This window comes from Apodemus sylvaticus, chromosome 14, assembly GCF_947179515.1.
Source record: "Apodemus sylvaticus chromosome 14, mApoSyl1.1, whole genome shotgun sequence".
Classification (NCBI taxonomy): Eukaryota; Metazoa; Chordata; class Mammalia; order Rodentia; family Muridae; genus Apodemus; species Apodemus sylvaticus.
Window position 1 is genome coordinate 2591510 of NC_067485.1, and position 21644 is coordinate 2613153.

At 47.0% G+C, this 21644-nt stretch overlaps 1 protein-coding gene across 1 annotated transcript in view; it reads left to right on the forward strand.

The window, feature by feature from the left end:
- Positions 1 to 593: 593 nt before the first annotated feature.
- Positions 594 to 21644, forward strand: part of LOC127664661 (fructose-1,6-bisphosphatase 1) — a 22373-nt gene continuing 1322 nt past the window's right edge. Inside the window, exons 1-6 of the mRNA XM_052156737.1 lie at positions 594 to 920; positions 12352 to 12514; positions 14922 to 15014; positions 16357 to 16497; positions 18460 to 18597; positions 20094 to 20213. Of these exons, the coding sequence (XP_052012697.1) occupies positions 751 to 920; positions 12352 to 12514; positions 14922 to 15014; positions 16357 to 16497; positions 18460 to 18597; positions 20094 to 20213 (825 nt within the window). The 5' untranslated portion in view covers positions 594 to 750. The remainder of the gene's footprint in view (positions 921 to 12351; positions 12515 to 14921; positions 15015 to 16356; positions 16498 to 18459; positions 18598 to 20093; positions 20214 to 21644) is intronic.

The following is a 21644-nucleotide window of genomic DNA, read 5'->3' on the forward strand; positions in this document are numbered from 1 at the left end:
CCTGACCTTCCTGAGTAGTTTTTTGAGTGTGCAATAGTTTTTTCTGCGGAAGACACTTGACAACTAAGGTTCCCAATAGTTCTCTAGCTCTAGAAACTTAGAGGAGGCAACCATTACTGATTCGGAGTGGCTAGGGATGGGAGGATCCATTTCCCAGGAGGTGGGTAAGAGACTATGATGGAGCAGAGAGGGAGGGCAGTGGTAGAGACTGAAACCGGGCCACCTGGGGCTCAAGTGCGGCTTTCCCTGAACTAGTTACTTAACTTCCCTGAATTAGCTTTGTATTTTAAGCAGGTGGGTGGGTGGGTGGGTAGGTGGGACGGGGGTGGAGGGGGGGGCGGGGAGCGGGGGGAATGGGAGGGAGAGTCCTTCCTCTCAGGCAGGTTAGAGCGGGCATTTGGGCATTTAAGATCTTTGTGCAGTTAGCCCAGAGGTAAGGTGGGCGGTGGGGCAACAGAGGAGGAAGTAGCGTTGTCAGCGTGGCATCTAGGGGAGGGTGCATGGAACGGAGGGAGGGAGAGGCCAAGAGAGGACCTTGGCCCGCGGGCAGAATGGCAGTTGGTGGAGCAAAGGAGCAAGGGGGTGTTTCTTAGGACAGGGGGCGGAGACCTAGAGATTATAGGCTCCCCCAGGACTCAGGTTCGTTGAACTTCTACAGACGCGGTCTGGCCTTCAGTCCTCCCGCTGTGACTATCACCTTGAGCCCCACCTGCCTGTACCCTTAGCCAGGACCTGCGCCAGACCCCAGCAATGGTGGACCATGCGCCCTTCGAGACGGATATCAACACTCTGACCCGCTTCGTCATGGAAGAGGGCAGGAAGGCTCGGGGCACAGGGGAGTTGACCCAGCTGCTGAATTCGCTCTGCACCGCGATCAAAGCCATCTCGTCAGCGGTGCGCCAGGCGGGCATCGCACAGCTGTGAGTTAGGCCTCTGGCTGCCGCATCTTGTCCATTAGAGCGCCTGGAGTTTGCTTCTCTGCACCCTTGCTGATAGCCAATGTGCCCATCTGACACCTACGATTCCGGTCTCTTCCTCTGCTTCACACAAGCCCTCATTCCCCTTTACCCTGGTGCACAACTGCCTGATCTCTTCTGGTCTCAGCTCTCCTTTTCCTGCTCCTCCCAGATTCATGGTAAAAATGAGTGACTTACCAGCTTCCCACTTGGGCCTCAGAGAGAAAGTGCTAATACCCACACCTTTCTCCTCATTCTCTGTTACTCAGTATGGGAACTGCAGTCCCAAATTTAGTTTCTAATTCAGAATCATCCTTAACCTAGACAAGTCCCATGAGTATTCCATCACTTGTCAGTCTGGGAGAAAGTCGATGCTCAGCAATGAAGGTTGGCCACACAGTACTCTGGGCGCTCCCTTTCTGGGGCCAGCTGTAGACTCACCTCCTGAGCACCCAAACCTCTCCCTTCTTGCATTCTTGAGCAGATCTTGCCCAATTATTGAAGAGCTGATAGACAGAGCAGAAGTAGTAGACTGCTTTTGATAAAGCCAAGGATCATCTTTCCCCTGAGCCTTTGGGGACTTGGTTATGCAGACCCTCCTTCGGGAGCAATAAGAAGCCTTTCCAATAAGTTTCCTTGTGGTAGATGACGATGATGATGATGAATTTTATTTTATTTTATTTTATTTTATTTTATTTATTGAGACAGGGCCTCACTATGTAGCTCCTGGAACTTATTATGAGTAAACCAGGCTGTCCTTGAACTCAGAGATCTACCTGCCTCCGCCTCCTGAGTGGGGATTAAAGACATGAAGCACCACACCTAGCATGGTGGGGGATTTTACTGCTATGGTTTGCAGTTTGTACTGTAGGGAGGAGCAAATGAAGACACATGGAGTCTCAGAACACCTTCAATTTTTTAAACTACATAACACTTTTGTACTTTGTCCTGGCCTGAGCACATGTTTGGGACCTAACTGGTTTCCACACGACTGAATGGAACCTGGGTTTTCAGGTTATCTGTATACCTGTATATATCTGTATGATATATCTGTATATCTGTATGTTTCTTAACATTTATCATACTTTTAAATATTTCCTATGAACAATGCAGAACTGATAGGTGAGATTTGTAGCTAACTTGCACATATAATCCTTTGAAATGGATTTTTAAATGTTCCTCCAACAGTGTGACCTATGTATGCATTTATTTCTGAAAAACTCTGGTTCTACTATGTAGCTTGGTGGAGATAATTCTTAAGCATAAAATGCCTGGTAACATTTTTAGATGCTAAGCAGGGCTGAGCCTTGCTAGAGAAAGCTAGGTACAGGTACATTAGAGGTGATGACTCCCTCGCTATTTTGTTCTTAGCTCTAAGGAGCCTTTCAGCCAGCACACTCAGGTAAAAGTCTCACTTCAAAGTTAAATTTACAGCTCAAGGATTTAACTCTCTCAGAACCTGGGGGCTTTGTGAGAGACAACAGTTTCCATGTCTTACATTATTTTAAAAAACTGCACCAGTACTTGTCACAACCCCAGAGAGACTTAGAAACCCCAAATCACCCTAGAGACGTCTCACTTTTTAACTCACCTCTCAGATAATAGTAATGGGGTTAGGTGGAAGGTGGTAATTTTGGAACGGAAGAGAACATGTACTAATAGACTATGGTCACGATACCAGCTTTGAAGATGGCATCCTAGATTTCTTGAGTTGTACTCATTGACCAAAACACTAAGCCATTCAAAAGATAAGATGGAAAATGAGCACCCCCTCCACACACACACACACACACACACCCATGCCAGATTCCTGGGGCACCCACTGTTAATTTTTCTTGGCTATTTTCTCAGATACTTTTTTATGCTCACGTAAATGTCTATATGAACATGCATTTACACATTGTAGTAGCTTGCAAATAAAATGGGGCCACACTTAGCGTGTTTTTCTCCAGCTATATAATGAACATTCTATGCCACCAGGACATGACAATCCACCACCTCGGCTTTTAACCTGCTGCAGATATCTCATGAGTAATGTAATCCTTCTGTAGCTTGGGAGCATTTAAGTCCTCACTACTCTAGCTATTACAGAGTAGAACAGGGGTTGATGCTGACTGAGGGAAGAAGTTGGATTCTGTGGGACGGGAAGGATCTGACTATTCACAGGATGATGTGTAGTTGAACCACTAGCAGCCAGATGAGATATCAAGACGGGCCTTTCAATTAGGCTCATTTGGGCTTTGATGTGTTGGATGGAGAGCCAATGTGCCTGTAAAGAGCTTATTAAGGCTGCCAGCTGGCCTTAGAAGAGCATTCACCCAGAGGGATGGGATGGTTGAAGACCTGCAAGAACCCCCACCAAAACTGGTTTCAGCCCTTTGTCGCACAGGGAAATCAGCAGAGGTGTAATTATGGGTCACGATGCTCCTCTACCTCTGTCAACCTCAAAGTTGCCACTGCTCCATATGATGTGACATTATATGATGTATGACATATAGTATATGATTGATATAATGATATAACAGTATAACTATATAATATATCCTGAGGCAGCATCTCATACACCCCAGGTCAGGTTCTGGGGAAGGGAAGTCTAGGAGTGTGGAGTTGGAGAAGACATGGAAAATGGGTGAAAAAGATGAAGGGAGCAAAGCTTTTTTAGCAGAGATGGCAGGCGTGTGCTGTGGATTCCATCTGAAAGGCAATGAGGGTTGATTTCAAAGAGCTGGTTCTATCTAACAAATGAGAATAGAATCATGTCACCCAAGACTGAGGCAATACATAACTGTTAACAGAAGTAAGGAGATGTTGACTTTTTAGGGGCTTGGGAGCAGTGATGGGATGTGGGATCTTGGCAGCCTTGGCTTAGGCTATTGTAGAACTACACAGTCATAGTCTGGGGCATCTAGGCCCCTTGCGACTTTTGCCCTGAGGCAGAGGGGAACAGGAAGAGAACATGAGGACTGGGGTTAGAAGAGCAGAGGGATGCAGAATCCAAGAGCCCACTCCAGAGACAAAGATCTAGGCTTAAATTCCTGGGGCTGCCATTTAATTTAGGTGGTGATATGGGTGGATGGATGGTGAAGCATCTGAGAGCCTCAGTTTCCCCTATTGTAAAATAGGCACAGCTGCTCTTCAACCCTAGAGTTGTGGAGATGAAGGAGCTTACTAATCACATCCAGATGTCAGCATTGCCCTCCTGGAGACTTTTATTGATTTCTGCTGTAAACTGTTTCGTTTGTGCCTTACTTGCATTCTGTTCTGCAGCCACCCACATGCATGGAAAATATTTTAGATTACAACATCTGGAGAAGTCATGCATGAGTTTGTGCATGTGTGCACACGTGCAGGTCAGGGCCAAACCTTTGTTGTTGTTTCTCAGAGGCCATCTGCCTTGTTTGTTGAGACAGCCTTTCTCATTGGCCTGGGGTTTACTTACTGGTTAGGCAAGGCAAGCTGCCCCGTGAGCTCCTAGGATCTGCCTGTCTCTGCCTCTGCTGGACCAAAATCACAATTGTGTGCAACCACGCTCTGCTTTTTAAAACATGGGTTCTAGGAACTGAGTTCAGACACTTTGCTCATGTGTCAAACACATTGCCAACTGGGCTCCCTCTCTAGCTTCCCAGAAAAATTTCTTAAAAAAAAAAAAAATGTGGCCTTCTCCCTTGTCTGGCAGAGGGAAGCAATAAAGAAACCCAGCTCTCAGCTCGGACTTGTGCGTCGGCTGACCTGTGCTTATTACGCTTGTCTGCACGCTGGCAGAATTTATGGCACAAAACTGCTGAGAAGAGCAGCAGATTTCCATGTTGTTTCTTGGCTTATCTCGACCATACAACAGGAGTGCACTGTAAATCTCATTCCGGAGCAGGGTCAGAGCTGGCCCCATACCTTGGCATCTGTCTGTCTCCAACTTGCAGGACCAAACGCCAGGGTTGGGTTTGGGATCTCGATAAGAGCTTGATCGACACCTCTTCCAAGTATTTCTTCTCAAATAACCCCAGGATTTTCCCCACTGGGTGAATGGTTGGTCATTTGCCACAGGATCAATGAATAACAGGGTGGAGGTAGGTTTACCTAGGACCTCAGTGGTAAGGTTTAAACCATAATCCTCCTCCCTTTGTCCTTGGCTGGGTGTTCTGAAAACCAGTATGGGCCACTTGTGTGCTGCCAAAGATGCTACTTCTTACAGCTCTGGCACAGACACCAGAGGAGGGAAATTGACTGCCAGTCGGAAAGTCTGGAGTGCCGTATAGGGCTGTGGCAGCCCTGGTTTCAGTCTTCCTATTCAAGGAAGCTAAGGCTGAAGCTCAATGGTAAGATGCTTGTCTAGCATGGAGGCAGGAGGATCAGAAGTTCGAGGTCACTCTGGAATATATAGCAAGCCTAGGCTACATACCCCCCATCCACAACCCGACTCCTGGCTCTGACAGACCTGGGCTGCTCTCAGCCGCCGTCCAAGAGGCTTCTCTTTGGAGCAGTTGTGGAGAGACATAGAATTGGGTAAACTGCTGAGAGTGCTCAGTCCCAAAGGAGCATCTATATTCTCCTACCTCCGAGGCTCAGGGAAAATCTTGGAGGAGAATGCAAGCAGAATGTAAGGGCCAGAGGGTGGGAAGGAGTGCTGTGAAGAGCTAGGGTCCAGACATGACACGGCTATCGAAATAAAGAACCTGCAGCAGCTGTGGTTCCCTCCGGAAGAACCAACACAGGATCAAGCAGAATTCCAGCCTAGATCTCCTGCCCTGCCCCTCACTGAGGAACTGTTGGCAATGGGTATCTGCTAGGGGAGAGAGACTTACTCTACTTGGAGAATGTGGGACTGTAAAATTCCCATGATCCAGTGGATGACCCCACATCCATGCACATATGAGCATAGAACTAACTGGATTAGAGGATAGTAATAATAATGTTTAATAATAATAATAATAATGATGATGACATGCAGTCAGAAGGATCATTTGGGGGCTGCGGGAGAGCTGTAGATATGTTCATATTTTGTTATATACATGTACGAGATTCTCAAAAATAAAAAATTTAAAATAGCAAAGCTGTTCAAGGCCTTTGTTCTTCTGTGAATATTTAAGTCTGCTTATAAATGCTAGAGGCTTCATGGCCCCCCTGCTGCACTAGAAGGCAAACGCAAGCTTTGCATAAAATCCTAATACTTAACCCAAGCATTCAGAGATTTAAACATATTGAACAGATCAATCCACACTCTAATGAATTCTATTTTCTGTTGATTAAAATAATTTATATCTTTAAAAACTTGAGTAAAGGGCTGGAGGGATGGCTCAATGAATGGTTAAGAGCACTGATTGCTCTTCCAGAGAACCTGAGTTCAATTCCCAGAAACCACATGGTGTCTCATAACCATTGGTAATGGGATTGATACCCTCTTCTGATGTGTTTGAAGACAGCTACAGTGTACTCACATACATAAAATAAAATAAATACGTCTTTTTTTTTTCCTTTGGTTTTTCGAGACAGGGTTTCTCTGTGTAGCCCTGGCTGTCCTGGAACTCACTCTGTAGACCAGGCTGGCCCCGAACTCAGAAATCCACCTGCCTCTGCCTCCCAAGTGCTGGGATTAAAGGCGTGTGCCACCACTGCCTGGCAATAAGTCTTAAAATTAAAAAAAAAGTTTAAAAATAAAAACTTGAGTAAAATGTTGAGTTTGAGAGTATAAGTAAGAGATGAGATTTACAAAGCACTTCTTAATGCTGGTTTTTGTCCATAGAGTGCGGGAAGAGAATGTTTGTTTCCGGAGGTCTGAGAGCAGGCCCTGGTCTAAGGCTCTTGATGACACATTTTCCTCAGCTCTAACTGCTTGAGCTGTAGGCCAGATGATTGCTGTGGTGAAAAGTCAACAGGACCTCACAGGAGCTGTTCTCTTCTTTGTGCCATATACTTGTGATGCTAATCCTGTGTCTGCTGGCTGGCCCAGCCTCTTAGAATTTGTCTGCCAAAGCCGGTTAGAACAGGTCTCTCACCCACCCATCCACAGGCACTTGCTTGTGGATGCTCTGGGGAATCTGTTAAGCACAATCTTGACTGTCATTTTAGGGTGTCAGCATGCCAAGGGATGCATCCGTAGACCAGGCCTGTCAGGCTCCCTGTTTCTAGCTAAGTTTAGGGATCATATACATGGTAGAAGGAACATAGAGAATCTGATCCCAGGTCTTTGTGCTGCCAACTTTTTTCTAGAGCCTCACCTGCCTCTTAGCATGGATGTGCTAATGTTGACAGAACCAGAGATAAAGTAGGATAATAATAGTTCTTAAGTGTCTGTCTATACAGGGGTATTATTTAGAGCCTTTGACCCCTATCAACTAATTGTACCCACTCCCTATGTACTATGAAGCCAGTGTCTGTATCCCCATATTACAGTTGAAGGACAAGACACCGGATGCGTGAAGTGACTTACAGAGGGCTGCCAAGCATGTAGTGGAGCCGGGATTGAAATCTCAGTAGTCTAGAGTTCTAGCCTGTAGCTTTGAATGTCAACCTCCCATGCCGCACTTTGGTTTTGCTCCCAGGGATATGAGCTGAAGGAAATATTCTGTTGTTCGGGCCCAAGAGCTGTAAATTCTCAGATGTGCCCATTCTGCATAAGGTCAGTTCCTTTAGCGAATTGAGTTCCCTCAGCATTTACCTAGCACCCCTGAAGCCCCGGTTCTAGCATCCTCAGATCTCACCAGAAACAAAGCAGGCTGTCACGTCCCCAGGAAGAGGCCTGCATGGAGAGAGTAGTTCTTGGGCTGGCCCAGTCACTCAAAACAAAACAGATTTCAAAAGAGATAAGTCTCAGGGTCGCGTTGGTCACTGTTGTCTTTTCAGAGTCCTAATTCTGACTGGGCAATGTGCAAATGTACTGGGGCTTGAACTCAGAGCCTTCTGCATGCTAAAGCTTGCTAAGTACATGCCCAGGCCTTGTTTGAAATCTTTGAATGTCAGCTGTAATCTACACAGATCTGAAATTCAGATTTAATGAGTTGACACCTCTGGTTCGGGGTTCAGGGTCCCGGTATGCAGGCAGGCTGGTTGTAACTGGCTTGGGCATTTACATTCTACGGGCTGCATCAGTAGCCAGCCAGTGGTGCTCAGGCCTGGGCAGGCACCCCACCCTCTTGCGTTCTGCTCACTGCTTCCCAGGGAGGCCTTGAGCTATTTCCTCTTTCATAAACCCTGTGCATAAGCCGGGCCTAGTGGCCCACGCCTGTAATCCCAGCACTCTGGGAGACAGAGGCAGGCGGATCTCTGAGTTCGAGGCCAGCCTGGTGTACAGAGTGAGTTCCAGGACAGCCAGAGCTATACAGAGAAACCCTGTCTCGAAAAAAAACCAAAACCAAATTCAAAAAAAAACAAAAAACAAAAAAAACCCTGTGCATTCTTTGACATTTGTCCTTTGAGACCCAAGAAAAGAGAGCTGGGGAGCAGTTTGAGACGCTGCCTTTCTTTTCTGAAGTAACTCCCATTAGGACAAGCTTCCTCTGCAGCAGAGGGAGCCACAGCCCCATGGAAGCCACTGGGCCTGACTCAAGCTATGCTGGGGGTGGGGGTGGGGCTGCAGCAGGCACACATCCCATTACAGATGGTTGTGAACCACCCTGTGGTTGCTGGGAATTGAACTCAGGATCTCTGGAGTAGTCAGTGCTCTTAACTGCTGAGCCATCTCTCTAGCTCCCCTTGAGAGTATTTTTAAGGAACTTTTTTCCCCCCTCTGTCAAACCTACAAAAATCTTGACTTCTGGCCTTTCCCTGGCCAGTTGTTCCTCCACAACAGCCCTTCTGAGGCTCTTAGAGTATGACGAGGACTGCCTTACTCTGACCTCACTTCCCTGGCTAGAGTAATGCTGTGTACAGTAGAAAGGGACAGAGGTCTGGCTTACTCAGGATCTGAGCCCTGAGGCAAAATTTAACTCAGCTATGACCCACACATTGCTCCTGGTACCATGACAGTATTATTAACTGGCAACTGGAAATGTACTCTCCTGAGCTCAGTGTGTGGTGTTTTTTATGGGGTATCTAAGCACCTGGGCTTACTCAGGGAAGCCCTCACACTCCATGTCCTACAATGTTATACAGTTCACCTTTGAGTTTAGAGGCTTCTGGAAGAGGCAGGCTCTCACTGGTGGCAAAAAAAGAAAAAAAAAAAAAAAAGAGCTCTAATGGAGGAGCGGTGTCACCTGGTGGCCACAGCACTGAGGGGAATGAGAGAGTCCTGGAGGTGTTGGGTGAGACTGGTACCTCAGTGCAGTGGGGGAGACACTGTGGGGTGTTATTTGTACTGAAAGTGTCTCTCATGGACAGACAGCAGGCCTCTGTGGCTCTTGGATTCCTGCACACTGGCTCCTCTGTGACCCCAGGGTCACGCCCTCTAAGATATTGGAGCAAGTGCAGAGTATGAACTTGACCTATCAAGCCACCTCTGCTGACACCACTGTAACCTCTTAAAGCCCAGGGAAGGTTGCGTAGCTCCAGGGTTCCCGTTCTGATATATGCTCTACTCACATGTTGAAGCTGAAAGCTCAGAAAATGAACTGAGTCGCCCCTGTCTTTACCACATCTTGGGATCCAGTCGTCATGGGAGCAAGACGTCAAACGTTTTAAGAACGCTTCTTCTATAGGTGTTTATATAGCACACGGCCCCTTTCTTCTAGAAAAACGGACTATTTCCTCTGAATTGCGGCGTATGTACCTTTGCTCTGCAGTCATGGCTGACTGGTTCAGGCTTCTTCAGGCATTTGGAGTATCTTCTCTTTCAAAAACAAAACAATAAAACAACCAAAACAACCAACAAACCACTCTAAAGTTCACACAGTTGGAAGCACGGCATTGAGCGCCTTTCTGACCATCTAAATTAATTACCCACCTGCTACCTGACATCCGTAGCGCCTCTCTCACCTGTCACACTCATTTGGAACCAGTCATTTTCTTGTTTGTCTTTTCTCACTGCAATATTAAGGTCCCTAAGGTCAGGGGTCTGGTTCCCACCCCCACCCCTCAGCACAGCAGGGTTCCCAGGAAGTTATTTGTAGATTTTAGGAAGGATTGGGTTTTTTAAGTAAAATGCACTGGGGTAACGAGAGCAGGTGGGATTGGGGCCCAAAGGAAGGAGATCCATTCTCCCCCACAAACTCACCTTGCTGTGGTGTAAGTTTCAAGGGATCATCTGCCAGGAGCTGAGCCCTCAGTATGTCGGAGGTGTTGGTACCTTTAAGAGGTGGGGCCCAGTGGGAGGTGGCAAGACGGCCCCTCCCCCTTATGCTGGCTTCTTGGCTCACCTGCTGCATTTCCTTTTCCCAGGCACAATGTTGTCATCCACCAGCGACAAGATGTAGACAAAGGGGTTCTTGTCAAAGCTGGTACTGTGTTTGTACTTTCCGTCTCTCTCATTGGAAGCTCAGTACTGCTTCTGATTCTCCACATTGTTGCGGAAAAACTGTAGCAAGGTGCCCGTCTGTCTGCGGTGTCCAAATCCTAATCCTTTGCCTGGGGCTCTCAGCTACTCGGTCATCACTTTTCAGGCTCCTTAGAACGGTTCCCACCTGTACTCCTGCCAAGGGCTGTGCTGAGTTCTCTCTCTCTCTCTCTCTCTCTCTCTCTCTCTCTCTCTCTCTCTCTCTCTCTCTCTCTCTCTCTCTCTCGTGTGTGTGTGTGTGTGTGTGTGTGTGTGTGTGTGTGTGTTCTCTAATGGCAGCCTCACGTGGGAGTTGCCATTCCCTCTGCGCACTGCAGGGAAGAGACTTAGATGCCAGGGATTCACAGGCATCTTTACGCTCCATCTTTGCCTGTCAGCACCATTCCCCTTCTGACTTAACAGTGCCCATGATGGTGGCAACTTCAAGTCAGAGGGAGGAAAGCTGCCAGTCTGGGGCCAGTGAGGGAGAAGTGCCAGGGATGGTGATCCCCAGCAAGTGTTCAGACTTCCTCTTCCACCAATGTGGGCTTTGCAGTTGAGCTCAGAAAGAGGTAGTGTAGAAAGAGGCCCAAAGCCAGAGACAGGCTGCCAGCTTATGGGCTGCTTGGTCTTTGTGAAGCAGAAGAGACAAGGCAGAAGAGACGAGGTGGAGGGGCTAGAGGGCAGGACTGTCTTCCAGTCCGGAAGAGAGTGACAGCTATGTGGCTGATGCTGACAATGATTCAACCGGGCCTCTTGTTTGGTCATTTCTAGATTGGGCTGTCCTTTGCCAAGCCATACAGAAGCAGTGTAGGTTTGGAGGATTGGGGTACGTTTTCAACAGTTGAAGCAAGGGCTGTGGCTCATTTGGTGAGTGCCTGTGTAACATGCACAAATCCCTGCATTCCATCCTCAGTTCCTGTAGTTTGTGGAGGCAGAAGCAGGAGAATCAGAAGCTCAAGGTCATGTTCTGTTATATAGAGAGTTCAAGGCCAGCAAGGGCTCCATGAAGCCTTGTCTAAAGAGAAAAATCAGTTGAAGGAATCAGTCACCGAAGCAATGACACCCAGACCCTAGGAAATGCAATAGATAGGTAAGGCTGCTACGATGCCCCTACCACTTACAGCACCACAGCTGCACCCTCACATCACACCCGCTCCGTCCTGCAGCTCCTCCCGTGTCTATCTTCAATCTCCATCTATGACCACCTGCCTCTCCTGCATTCAAACAGGCCAAGCTGCATTTTAGCAAACATCTCAAGTTCTGGGAATTCTGTAATGACTGACTTGCAGGTATCTCACAAAGACTGTAAGAACCAAAGCCTCTCAGTCCTCCCACCCTGGAAGACTGACTCCACCTAGAGGCCCATTAGGAGCAGCCCCTGCTGGGAGTTAGAGGCGAAGCTCACTGCCAGCAACCCTGCTTGTCTGTGTGAAGTCCACTGGGTGCTGGCATCCTACAGTGGCTCCCAGGTTACCTCGGACACCAGCTCCCTCCCTCCAACCCAGACTTTTCTCCCTGTTTTCAGCTGATGCATGGAACTTCCACCTGTGGGGCTGAACACTGGTTCTCACACAAAATAAAAACATAAAAATCTCCCCTTGTTAAACTGTAAAAGGCACAGACGAAGAAACAAACACACAGTATGGAAACAGGGCAGTGTTCTGTCAGGGTTCAAAATGTACGTTTCATGGAGGAGTGGGGAAGATTGCTTTAAAAGCTCTGTAGTGGGCACTATAGTGGGGAAAAAAAGATTAGGAAGCATGAATGTCCCCAGCGGCTGTGTGACTCCAGCACTGGGACTGGGCTTTCCAAACAGTATCTCTGCTCCCCTCCGCCAGCCGCTCCAGGCAAGGCCACCCTTCCTGCATCGCCCTTCCAGAACCCAGCATGCCTGGCATGTCTGCCTTCCTTCCTTCCCAGATCCATTTGTAGTTGCTCTCGGCGAGGTTCTGGTGGCCTTGGCTTATTTTCTGTGGTTTTTCTTCCCTCTAGCTATGGTATCGCTGGCTCAACCAACGTGACTGGGGACCAAGTGAAGAAGCTGGACATTCTTTCTAATGACCTGGTGATCAACATGCTGAGGTCCTCCTACGCTACCTGTGTTCTTGTGTCTGAAGAAGATACAAATGCCATCATAATAGAACCTGAGAAGAGGGTGGGTCTGTGTTTACACATCTGAAGGCTTGCATGTGGCCATTTTCCTTCTCGTCACTTCTCTAAACTAGATTTCTAGCGATTACCAAGCTCCCTCTCTGTTCTGTCTTCCCATCATCCCATCCCAAATCTCTCCTCTTACTGTGGTCCCAGAGGTTCCTTTGATTCTGCTTTCCTATCTCTCCAGGGTGTGTCACTATCACTGCTGTGTTTAGGGATCATTAAAGCCTGGCTTCTGGTCGTTGCCTGTTCATCACGACCAATCTCCAGCCATCATGTTAGACCCACCACCAAGCTGAGCTGCTTCCATTTTTCCATCCCTGGCTCAGGCACTGGGATTCTCTGGTTCTCAGACAGCCTTGTGAGGGCAGGGAACAAGCAGTAGTCTGTATGTCCCAGCATCTAGTTCAACACCAGCGTGCTGTAGGACTCAATGATAAACTGCTGGGGGAGGTTGGAGCAACTGCTGGGGACATGCTCAACACTGCAGAGACACCCTGGGGAATTTTGAAAATGGCATGCTACTGGGCAGAGTTTATTGGGCTCCTATAAGACAGTCAAGGCGAATTGAGGGCACGGAAATATAGAACTGGGAAAGAAAATCAGATTAAACATTCAGTTTGTGTTGATCTTAGTAAGGGGCAGAAACCAGCCTAGTGTGACCTGCTAAACAGCCCTTGAAAAACATCACTACATGTCACAGAAGTACCCGATCTTCTCTGCAGTGTTGGCCAATTCTCCAGCACTGCCCCCTCCCCTGACCCCTTCCATGCCCCTGGTGACATGCCAGCACAGTAGCTGCTGTCTCATTTTCTAGTCTACAATTTCCTGGATTTGTGGAAATGCCTTGTTAAGAATATGCAGAGGGAGTTCCCTGACTCTGGGAGAATGTCAAATACCCCTCCACATGTAAAGAAGCTGAATCGGAGATAGGAAATTCCCAGTGATGAGCTGGTAAACTGACTTCCTTGAAAAATGTCTCCAATTTGTTGAACTTAGAGAACTTAGTGGTATAAATGCTCCATCTGGCCTGCCTGCATACTGTCACTGTAGTGTTACTGACAGAGATTGGAAGGGCCTGTTCAATGAGCTCTCGTGAGCTGGAGCTGGCTAGCCCAAGTGCCAACACGGCAGAGGGCCATTTCCTTCAGGATTTTGTTGAGAAATCTGTACACAACAGTCTAGAGTATCTGTAGAGAGAGTAAATAAATAAAAAAGCCAGTGACCAATGAGCTGAGGCAGGAAATAGAAGGTGCGACACTGACAGGAAGAGAGAGCATTCTGGGAAATAGTAAGAAAGAAGAGAGCTGCTGGGAGAGGCTAGACAGGAGATGGACTGAGGACATAAAACAGTAGATAAATGAAATGAGCCCAGCAAGATGAGAAGGAAGAAGTGGGCTGGGGTTGAAGGAGAGGTAACTAACCACATAGTAGACAGAGAATAGTTTAAATGGGTTAAATAAGTCACAAGCTAGTCAGGGAATGAGCCAGAGCTTATGGCCAAGGCATTTAATAATAACTAATTAATCTCAGAGTCTGGAAATATATTTACAATAGAATATATTTACAAATGGTGTCCAAAGTGGGGCGTCATTTATAATAATTTTAGTAATCTGTTTTGTTCTCTCCCAATTCCTGCTCCTGGAATGATGACTCTGAGATTAAATATTTATTAATCAATGCCTAGGCTAAAAACACATTTCTTGACTACCTGATAACTTATTTAACCCTTACTTAAACTATTCTATGTCCACAACTTGGTTGGTTACCTCTCTCTCCTTCAGTCCTGGCCCATGTTTTCCTTCTCGTCTCCTCGGTGTCTCCCTCAGTGTCTCTCGGGATTCATCTGCCTGCTGGTCTATGTCTGACTCCTCAGTCTATATCCCTTCTCCTCTCTCAGCTCTCTCCCCAGCTCTCTTATTTCATACTATTTCCCAGAATCCTCTCTCTTCCAGCCAGTGTTCCACCTTCTGTTTCCTGCTTCAGCTCATTGGCCCTTAGCTTCTTTATTGAAGAGTGATGCTTCTAAAAGAGTCTCTCTACAAGTAGCCTCTAACAAATGTGAGTAACCACATATCTAAGTGCTAAGAATGGCTTCCCAGGCCCCGAGGCCTTAAAAGTAAGAAACAAATGACTAATTCTGTTTTGCTTCTTTCCTTTGGGGCTGCTAGGACACTCTCAAACCAAATATGATTCAGTCACATCAGTGGCATAGGAACCAATGATTTAACTATCTGACTTCTATCACTCTCTACTTTGAATTCTAAATGATATTTTCTCTGTCTGTTCATCTGTCTTCTCATACTCCCCAACAGGATGTAAATAAATAACACAATGTTTCCCACCTTGTCCTTTAGAGTCCATTCAGTGGATACTCACCTTGTTTGCCTTCTGTTTTCTTTGCCCAGGGCAAATATGTTGTTTGTTTTGATCCCCTTGATGGCTCATCCAATATCGACTGCCTTGTGTCCATCGGAACCATTTTTGGCATTTACAGAAAGGTAAAGTGTACAAAGCCCCTGGCTTTGATCAGAAAATAAATGTGGGGCGTCGTGCTGTGGGGCTTGAATAGATTTACAGCAAAGCCTCATTGCCCCCCACATGCTGTGCAAGAAAACTGCTAAGATACGGTGATAGAATGATGGTGGACAGAGAGACCATTTCCCTTTCTCAGCTCTCTCTCTCTTTTACAAAAGACAACAAGGCAGATATTGTGACAACCTCCCCAAACCAGCCCAACCTGCCCTGCTGTTTTCTTCTTTAAGCCGAAAGCTTCTTTCAAAAGTTCTTTTCATACAATACAGAGAACAAAACCAAACAAGTCTTCTCACTTGAGATGACCCACCTCTCCCTTAGTCTAGTCTTCCTCTAGTAATTAGCAGTATCCTTAAAAAGTATTTGGTTCCCATAACCAGGAATGGAACTGTAAAAAGAATGATTGTTTGCCCTTGTGAGAGAAAAGCCTCAGGGAAACCAACTAACAAAAACAAACAAAAAACAAAAAAAGAAAAACAAATTTTCTTTTCCTCCCCTGCCCCCAGCCTCTGGTAACCTCAGGCCCTCTCAAGTTCTGTGAGACCAGCTTTAAAATGTGCTCTTACTCTGGGTTATGGGAGAAGGTGTCAGCACCATCTAGCTTGTCCTCTGATGGCTTCAGAGAGATCCCACAAACTATGTTTCTGAGAATTTCCTTGCCATTGGAGTAACTGGCTGCACTGCTCAGTGAGCATGTGCTTCACTTGACAAAGGCTCATGGAATCGATTTCTCGTGAGACGCTTGGCCCAGCAGCCCTGTGCTAAACTGTTTAAATGAAGATGGAAAAAGGCAGGTGAAAGGTGCTAGGGCCTGTAATCGGGTTATGTTTATGGAGCTGGCGAGAATGTGTGTTGCTTTTTGGAAGTGATAATGGAGACACGAGGGAAAATCAAATTAGGAAGATGTTAAGAGGCTGTTGACTGGGAAGAAAGATCCTGGTGCAGGATGCTGGGGCCCTTCAGGAAGCCTGTTGCACCCAGAATGCTGCTGCTGTGCGGTGGGAGGTGACACCTGGGATATCAGTAGCTTTCGTGAAAACAGTGGACCTCAAACAGTGGGTCTTGACCCTCTCGGGGGTTGCATATCAGATATTATGATTCACAGCATGAGAGAAAGTACAGTTATGAAGCAGCGACGGAAAATAATGTCATGGTTAGGGGTGTCACAACATGAACTGCTATTAGGAAAGCTGAGAACTATGGCATTAGGGGAATGCACCTCCATGCACCCTGCTGGTGGCTGAACTGGAAAAAAAAACAGGACCACCACACAAACTGAAAACACATCTGTTTTCTCCTTTGCTTTAGAAAAGTACTGGCGAGCCTTCCGAGAAGGATGCTCTGCAGCCAGGCCGGGACCTGGTGGCAGCCGGATATGCACTCTATGGCAGTGCCACCATGTTGGTCCTCGCCATGGATTGTGGTGTCAACTGCTTCATGCTGGACCCGGTGAGGCAGCATCTCTTAGGCTGAGTGCTTAGCTAGTAGCTTTGAGCTTGTGCCTGGCGCGTGTGTGTGCATGTGTGTGTGTGTGTGTGTGTGTGTGTGTGTGCCACCCAACCTGGATACTGAGAACTGACCCCAAGTCTTCTGGAAGAGCAGCAAGTGCTGAACCCTCTCTCTAACTCCCTCCTATTTTTCTTTTTCCTTAAAAACAAAACAAAATGACAACAAAACACACACACACACACAGTACAGCGTGCAGCATGGTGTCTTCTGTGAGAGGCCTGTGAGAGATTGCTTGGGGTGTGGCAAACTGCTGTAAATCAGAACATGGTCTCTACCTTCGGTCTGTTCATGCTTAACAAAACTGTACTTTCAGCTTCCTGGGAGCAGGGGCACTTAATTAATAAACTAAGACTGGAGAGGTGGGTGAATGCACAAGTCAAAAATCTCTGCATAAGGTCCCAGAGGAAAACAGGGCAGGTCCAGAGCGCTGGACCTTAAATCTTTAATAGGAGAGAAGGGTACAGCTTCTGAAAGCAGTGATATCTGCCAGGGTCACCCGTCCAGATTATCCAGCCCCTCAGATGAGCTCCTAGTGCCCTCTCTCTTACTTTTGAGCTGACAGACATTTGAGAAAAAATTTCATCTCTTGACTAAAGATTGATTGCATGCAGGCTTATGATGGGGTAGGTTTCTGGGTATTTGGGAGCCTCCCGCCCTCCCCAGATACAGATGTTTGCTGGATCAGTGCAACAGTTGGGATGCTCCCTTGCTGATTGCCTAGCTCCTTTTGACTTGAACCCTTTTGCTTGCTCTTTGGCCTGATGGAGGCAAGGCTACTCCAGGGAGATGCTAAGTGCCTTTCCCTTTCTTATATCTCCCCTGCAAGGACAAGCTGATGGCTGAGACTCACCTGTGGCTTCAAGTGGGTTTCTAGCAGGCTTCAGCTTTTGCTGAGCTTTTATAGCTCCGGTCTTTATATGTAGGAGACTCTCCATCACCTACCGGGTACTCAGGCTGGGTACCAAGATGGCTGCCTAGAGAGCCTGGGTACCTGAGCTCTGCAGGTAGCTCCAGCTGCTTGCTGTGAGATAGTTTCCTTTTTCAGATGTTTTAGGTGGAGATACTAATTTTGTCTTCCTGGTTATACAAAAATATTCCTGTAAGTTTGTGGCCCAAATTTTTAGAAATTGAAACCAGAAGGCACAAAAGTAAAAAAAGGAAAGACTCACTTGCAGAGATGCACTCTGTGACCTTGGTAAATTTACCCCCCCCCCTCCTCCTCCTCAGCCCTCCTTAGCCTCTGTATCTCCAGAAATGTGTCTTATTCTCACATTTATTTATTTATTGTTAGCACTGATCCACTTTTCTATTTCAAATACTTCTTTCATTCCTGTGTCTTAGCGGGTTTTTATGTATATAACGGATTTTGGTCAGATGTCTCGGTGTGTGTGTGTGTGTGTGTGTGTGTGTGTGTGTGTGTGTGAGCTTAAATAGGATTGCTTGTATAGACACCTGGGACAGGCAGAGGCTATTTATAGGTGACATGGGCAACTTATCAATGACCATGACAATGAGGAAAATGACTTTCAAACTGATAATTGTCCTTCATGGAGGGGTGGGTCCCTCCCCATCATGAGTCCCTCCCCAGTCTGTGATGTTGGAGGCAGGGTCTCAAAATGTAGCCCAGGCTGACCCTAAACTCCTCATCCTCTTGCTTCAACCTCTCTTGTACTGGGATAAGAGTTGTGCTCTCCCATGTCCAGCCTTGTGGAAATCATTTGCACTCTTAAATCCTGTGTCACCCTGTGACGTTGGCACTCATATTCTCTCCATTCTTCTCATCACTGGAGCTTTTGGCTGAAGTCACTGTGTGCTGGGATGAGGTGTGGTCATGTCCCATGCTCTGTTCATGCCCAGAGGAGCTTACTGGTCACCTATCTACCTTTCTCCCTTGTTTCAAAGTCCATTGGAGAATTCATTATGGTGGACAAGGATGTGAAGATCAAGAAGAAAGGTAACATCTACAGCGTTAATGAGGGCTATGCCAAGGACTTTGACCCTCCAATCAATGAATATGTCCAGAGGAAAAAGTTCCCTCCGGTGAGTGAGATGGTAGGTGGGACTGGTACGATGTTCAGCTCTGGGAGGAGTGCCCTTGAGAGCAAAAGGAATACTTGCCATTGAGAAGGTTCTAGGCGTCGCTCTTTATGAGAAAATCTACTGATGTGAATTTTATCCTGGAGATGAAGGAGAGAAAGGTGGGAACCATGGAGCCCTAGATGCTGGGCCTGGAAAGCTTGTTCAGAGACATCAAAACCCGAGTATTATTTCATTTTTATCTCTCAGCATATCAAAATCTGGACAGTAACATCAACCAGATGAGCTCCTTTATAACAATAAGACATTCCTATTTTGGGGGGCCCTGGCACCCAAGCACCTACTATGTGAGGTTTGTGCCTTCAGGACTATGCCTTGGTGGATTTCTGCTTGTTGTATCAAGATGGTCAGTGTCAGGTAGGGGAGATGGCTCAGTGGGTAAGCTGTGTGCTTCACAAAGCAGGAGGACAGATTTGTTCCCCCCACCCCCGGGGATTGGTTCCCTGGGTCCAGCTTTCAGGAGGCCTACCTGTAATACCAGTGTGGGGAGGGAGAGATGGGATCTCCTGAGTGAGCAGGAAACTTGGAACACCAAATCATCAAGCTTTGGATTTATGTGAAAAGCCCTGACTCCGTGTCTAAGGTGGGGAGTGAAGAAGGAAGACACTAGACACCAATCTCTTGCTTCCACATGCACTTACATTCCCATAACCCCTTGCACATAGAAACATGCATACATACATGCATGCACACCACCACACATATAACACATGCACACATACACATGCACATACACAGAGACACAGTCAGACAGACAGACAGGCAGACACATACAAAGGACAGCATCTACTTTGGTAGCTCACTACAGAGGTTACTAATTAAGGTACATGAAGACAAAAAATGTCTGATATGTCTGGGGGCTCTACAGGGGTGTCTGACTCTACCTTACCTTTGATAGTCTTTTCTGAGGATGCAACCCACATGTTAACATGGCATTCAGGGTTCTCAAAGCTAGCCCCAGGCCTCCTCTTTAGTAGGGAGTTTTTCTCCTTTCCCAAGCACAATCCTCCGCACACATGCATGCCAGCAGGCCCTGTGGCAACAGCCCTTACCTCTCTGCTGTTAAGTCCTGGCTTGTTCCATAGTCTTCTCCCACAAAACATACAGCTTTTCGCCTGCCCAGTTCTTTAGTTTGACAAAATCCTTGTCAACCTTCAGGTTAAAATTTTCATATCGCCTGTTCCAACCCTATAGCTGGAACCAACCACACAGTCCTTGGAAGCTACTGCCAGAACATGGCTCAGTAGGCCTTGTCCCCATAACCTCCCTTCTCTGAAATGGGATTTTCATTTCATGTCTTATCCCAGTTTGAAATGAGCATTTGTAAGATCCTTGGTAAGTGGCTATGCAGCAGAGTAAGCATCAGGACACAAGGAGTATGCCTCTATAAGGTGTGTATCTTCCGCACCCCTAATCTTTTGCTCTTGTTTACCTTGTAGGATGGTTCAGCTCCCTATGGTGCCCGGTATGTGGGGTCCATGGTGGCTGATATCCACCGCACTCTGGTGTATGGAGGGATCTTTTTATACCCTGCCAACAAGAAAAGCCCGAGTGGAAAGGTATGTTCATCCCCCAAGGAAACGAGAGAGAGGCAGTGGATTTTGTTTCCAGTCTGGGGGATTTGACTTCATTAGGAAAAAAAAGTCATGGAGCTGATGAAGACCCCTGTGGTTACTAAGACATTTGTGACATGGTCTCTAGATTTGAGGCAAGGCCCAGATTGCATCAACTAATGTCCTATGAGGGCCCTGCCAAGGCAATGACAAAAGAGAATTAATGGAGATGCAGCAGAGGACTGAAAGTGCTCAGAGCTTCCAGGGGCACGAGTTTGACTTGGGCAGAGTGGGTTCCACTCACATAGGGAAATGCAATAGTCTTGTCTCATTACCACGACAGAAAATCAAATATGCATTGCAGAGAGGGGTGTGTTTTGATGGCTCCCAAAAGGCCTAGAATAGAGGCAGCTAATGAGCTTTGCATTTGCTACTTGGAAAGTGGTGGTGTCTGATGAGGGACAAGGCTATGGGGAAACCCAAAGCTTCCAGGTGGATTTTTCTACTGACTGCACTGGTTGTGTTATGGCCCAGTTCCCAGCTACTCACAAGTCTGGTGTGCCTTCTAATGCTGGCTAGGGGAGATTCTTTTCTTCTTCACACAAGGCAACAAAATACTTCCTTTTCAGATATATTGTCTTCTTTTCCACCCACCTCTCTCTCTGTCTTTCTTTGTCTCTCTCTCTCTGTCTCTGCCTCTCTGTCTCTTTGTCTATGCCTCTCTCTGTGTCTCTCTTTCTCTGTCTCTGTCTTTCTCTGTGTCTCTCTGTCTCTTTCTGTATCTCTGTCTCTCTGTCTCTCTGTCTCTCTCTCTCTGTCTCTCTCTCTCTGTCTCTCTCTCTCTGACAGTCTCCTGTTGCCCAGGGTGGTTTTGAACTTTCTATGTAGCCAAGGGTGACTTTAAACTCCTGATCTTCCTCCTTCCATCTCCTGAAGGCTGGGTGGTGTGAACCACCATGCTGGGTTCTATACGGTGCTAAGGCTCAAATTCAGGGCTTTGTGCAAATGTAAGACAGACATGATTAACAACTGAGTTACATCCCCAGTACTTCTTTTTTCATATGAAAGAAGAAATTGGAACAGAGCCCTTAAGATATCAGGAACTGAAACTGATGGTCTGCTGGGTCTGCTGGTACCTCGTGTGTGTTGTGTGTTTCACTAAAAGTCATGTCGCAGCCCAGAAGTGTACAGCCAGCTCGCTCTCTATCACACTTTCCTCAAGCAACTCACTTTCCTTTTCTTCGATAGAAATGTGGAGGTCCCCGCCCCCTTTCAGGTTTTCAAGCCTGGCCCTGATTCCCATGTGGAAACAGACTCAGAAAGCACCAGCACAGCTGGTCTGCTCCACAGGCCAACTGCGTGAAAATGTACTCCATAAAAAAATTAATATTCAAAAGCAAACACTAAGATATATGGCAGACACAATCCCAACCCTGG